A 3,022-nucleotide genomic window follows, 5' to 3' on the forward strand; every position below is an offset into this window, starting at 1 on the left:
TTCCCCTGCTTACACACATAATGAAACCTGACTAATCACATCCTTGCCGAGGTCCTCTGACTCGCTTGCATTGAAACCTCCAAAAAAAAAAAAAGAACATTTCACCAACATGGAAAGTTATGTAGAATTAGAACCCTTTGAAGAATGGCGCAAACATCCTCTTCTGTTAGATTTAGTTATTTATTATATTGAAAAATGTAGCGGATTTAATCGAGATGGTGCCTTAAGACTTCATTAATAAAAGGCTGTTTCTATTTAGGCCCAAGTTTTGGACTTAAAAAAGCCAGGAACACTATTTAGGACCACCCTCTCTTAATAAAAATCAATATTTTACTTTGAACAATTGAATTTATTCTAAAGACATGTAAAATTATCAAAAGAAAAGAACTAAATTTTGTACAAAAATTACAGACAATTAAAAATATAAACAAACAAATGAATTAATAAAAGTGATAAATAAAAATAACTAAAATCATGGCGTTGCTTTTGCCTCCTCTTCATGTTTAAGAAAAGACATAAGAGATTCAGATCTGATTGGGCAATGGGACATGAGAGCCTGTCATATTTGAAACTGTGATTTCAGGACCAGTTAGGGTTAAATTATCCGCCATTAAATCTTCTTCATCCTAATTGGTGGAAATACAGTGTAATTTTACTAATTTTATTGTTAAGCTGCTAAAAAAAACCAACTTACCCAATTGTTCCTTTCATCTTGTTCTTTAACGGGAGTTGACTGACAACTAAAAGAAAAATAAAATAAAATTAACTTATAGATTTAACAGATTTACAATACAATTAAATAATTTATACAAACTTAGGACTGAAATTTGACAATCTAGATGCGGTATTTGATGCCATGCCTGACTTGGGCGTATAATTTTCTTTCAATAAATCTCCCCATCTTGTTTGAATTTCATTTGATGTTGATTCAGAAGGGTCAGCTTCGGTAGTTGTTGAATTAACTAATTTCATAAAAATCGTTTTCAGTCCTTCTTCTTCCGTTGGGTCACTACTCTTATAATCGTTTATGAATCTTCCCCTAAACATTTTTGCTGCATTTTCTTGACTTCTTGAACTAACGCCCAATTCCTTCGCTATTTCTCGAAAATGAACAATTTTGTGAATCTGATCGAGGGGCACTTGTAAATTTAGGTACCGTTGGTACAAGCACCTTGCTATCATCTTATTTCCTATTTTCTTATGTCCGGCTTCGAAAACCATATTAGCTCCTGTTAAAACTTAAACAACCTTCTCTAAATGGCCTAGCAGCTAAAATAATTTGATAACATACGAAACGCCTATCATTTCAACTCGGTAAAGGGGGGGACCTTTTTTATCGCTTTTATCTATAAAGGTTTCACTAAATTTCGTTATTGATTTTTATGTGATTATAAATCGATGAAAAAACTGTCGGACCATTTCATTATGCCTTTAAAAAAACCCTGATAAAACAGATTTTTTTATCTCACTCTTTACCATTCCGAGTGACGATGACGTCATGGAGAGGTATTACACTGGGCGTGTCTGTGTGTATATTTGTGTATGTAGGTCGATTTCGAGAATGATGATTTCTTCGAATGACCGACCCTTCGTGCTATGCTCAATCCCTTGGGTTATAGTCAATTAACTAACACATTTTGTTAGGTCTCAATACTAGTTTTATTTTATCAGCGATCATCGATTTTCAGTATATTTTATTCTCCTTATAGAGCCGAATACTCAAACCTAACTGTATATTTTTAATAGAAAGTAAAATGCATCCTATGAAAAACATTAACATGTACAAAAATGGGCCAAGCCTCGCCTCGTGCCCTTTCCGCTGTAAAACGTTCTGAGATCCCATGTAGAGCCAGGTCTGCCTTTTGATCTCATTCAATCGCCAATTGAACAATTATGTTATAAATTAAGTCCTTTTCCTAGTTAATAACCAATATTCTTTGACTCTATCATTATTATAAATCTTTGTTCGTATCAAAAATATCGTGACTTGGCAATCGCAGGTAAGTAATATTAAAAGGAAGTCGAGGGGAAATTCACTAAATCGTTGCCGATTTTAAAATAATCGAAGGGATATTCACTAAATCGTTTATGGTCGAGGGGATATGTACAAGTTTATAAGAAGAGTCATGCATAACCTTATATACACGCGCTTGCCAAGTCACGATATTTTTGATACGAACAAAGATGTATAATAATGATAGAGTCAAAGAATATTGGTTATTAACTAGGAAAAGGACTTAATTTATAACATAATTGTTCAATTGGCGATTGAATGAGATCAAAAGGCAGACTTGGCTCTACATGGGATCTCAGAACGTTTTACAGCGGAAAGGGCACGAGGCGAGGCTTGGCCCATTTTTGTACATGTTAATGTTTTTCATAGGATCTCACTTCTTTTTGTAGACCCTCTCGTTATACTTCGGTAGTTATATTAAAACAAGACCCTCTCGTGGTACTTCGTTTGCCAATATAATCGCTAACGTTTGTCCATATTTACGCTGAATTACCCCTTTCGACCCGCAGAGAATATGTAATAAAGATTGTACGCGATATCCTATAAATAAAGAACTAAAGAACAATTTTATAAAAATTTCGGGATGTTTTAATTTTTCTGTGCTTTATAAAATAAATGAAAACTAAATCCTGAATTTTAAGTTTCTATCTCCTCTAGACGTACCTTAGAATTTTGATGATCGGTGAGTGAGTGAGTGACAAAATAAGGTAAATTTCACCTGCGATATTTCGAAAAGTATATAGGGTAGGAACTTGAAATTTGGAAACTAGAGCTAGGATTGACAGTCCTCGCGGCAAGCAAAATTTCAGACTTTTACCTCTAACCATCACGAAGTTACAGTGGGTTTAAAAGTGCCACGAGTTGCTTCGAGAAAAGGATGTCAGTGCTCGACTTGGCTGGGAGCACGGCACCCAGATATGCGTAATGTTATGCAGATATTTCACAATAAAATACTTTTACTAAAGGTATTTTGGTGAAAAAACTAAGATAAGCAACTTCTGCAGAATC

General features: G+C 34.3%; 1 protein-coding gene across 1 annotated transcript; it reads right to left on the minus strand.

The window, feature by feature from the left end:
• Positions 1-328: 328 nt before the first annotated feature.
• Positions 329-1,350, minus strand: LOC149716374 (uncharacterized). Its single transcript, XM_089849125.1, has 2 exons — positions 815-1,350; positions 329-740 (listed from the first exon to the last, which is right to left on the minus strand). The coding sequence occupies exons 1-2, from the start codon at positions 1,219-1,221 to the stop codon at positions 668-670; spliced, it is 480 nt and encodes a 159-aa protein (XP_089705251.1). The 5' UTR covers positions 1,222-1,350; the 3' UTR covers positions 329-667.
• Positions 1,351-3,022: the final 1,672 nt, after the last annotated feature.

This window comes from Phalangium opilio, unplaced genomic scaffold, assembly GCF_054372755.1.
Source record: "Phalangium opilio isolate 3A_F unplaced genomic scaffold, DU_Popi_V2 ptg000009l_1, whole genome shotgun sequence".
NCBI lineage: Eukaryota > Metazoa > Arthropoda > Arachnida > Opiliones > Phalangiidae > Phalangium > Phalangium opilio.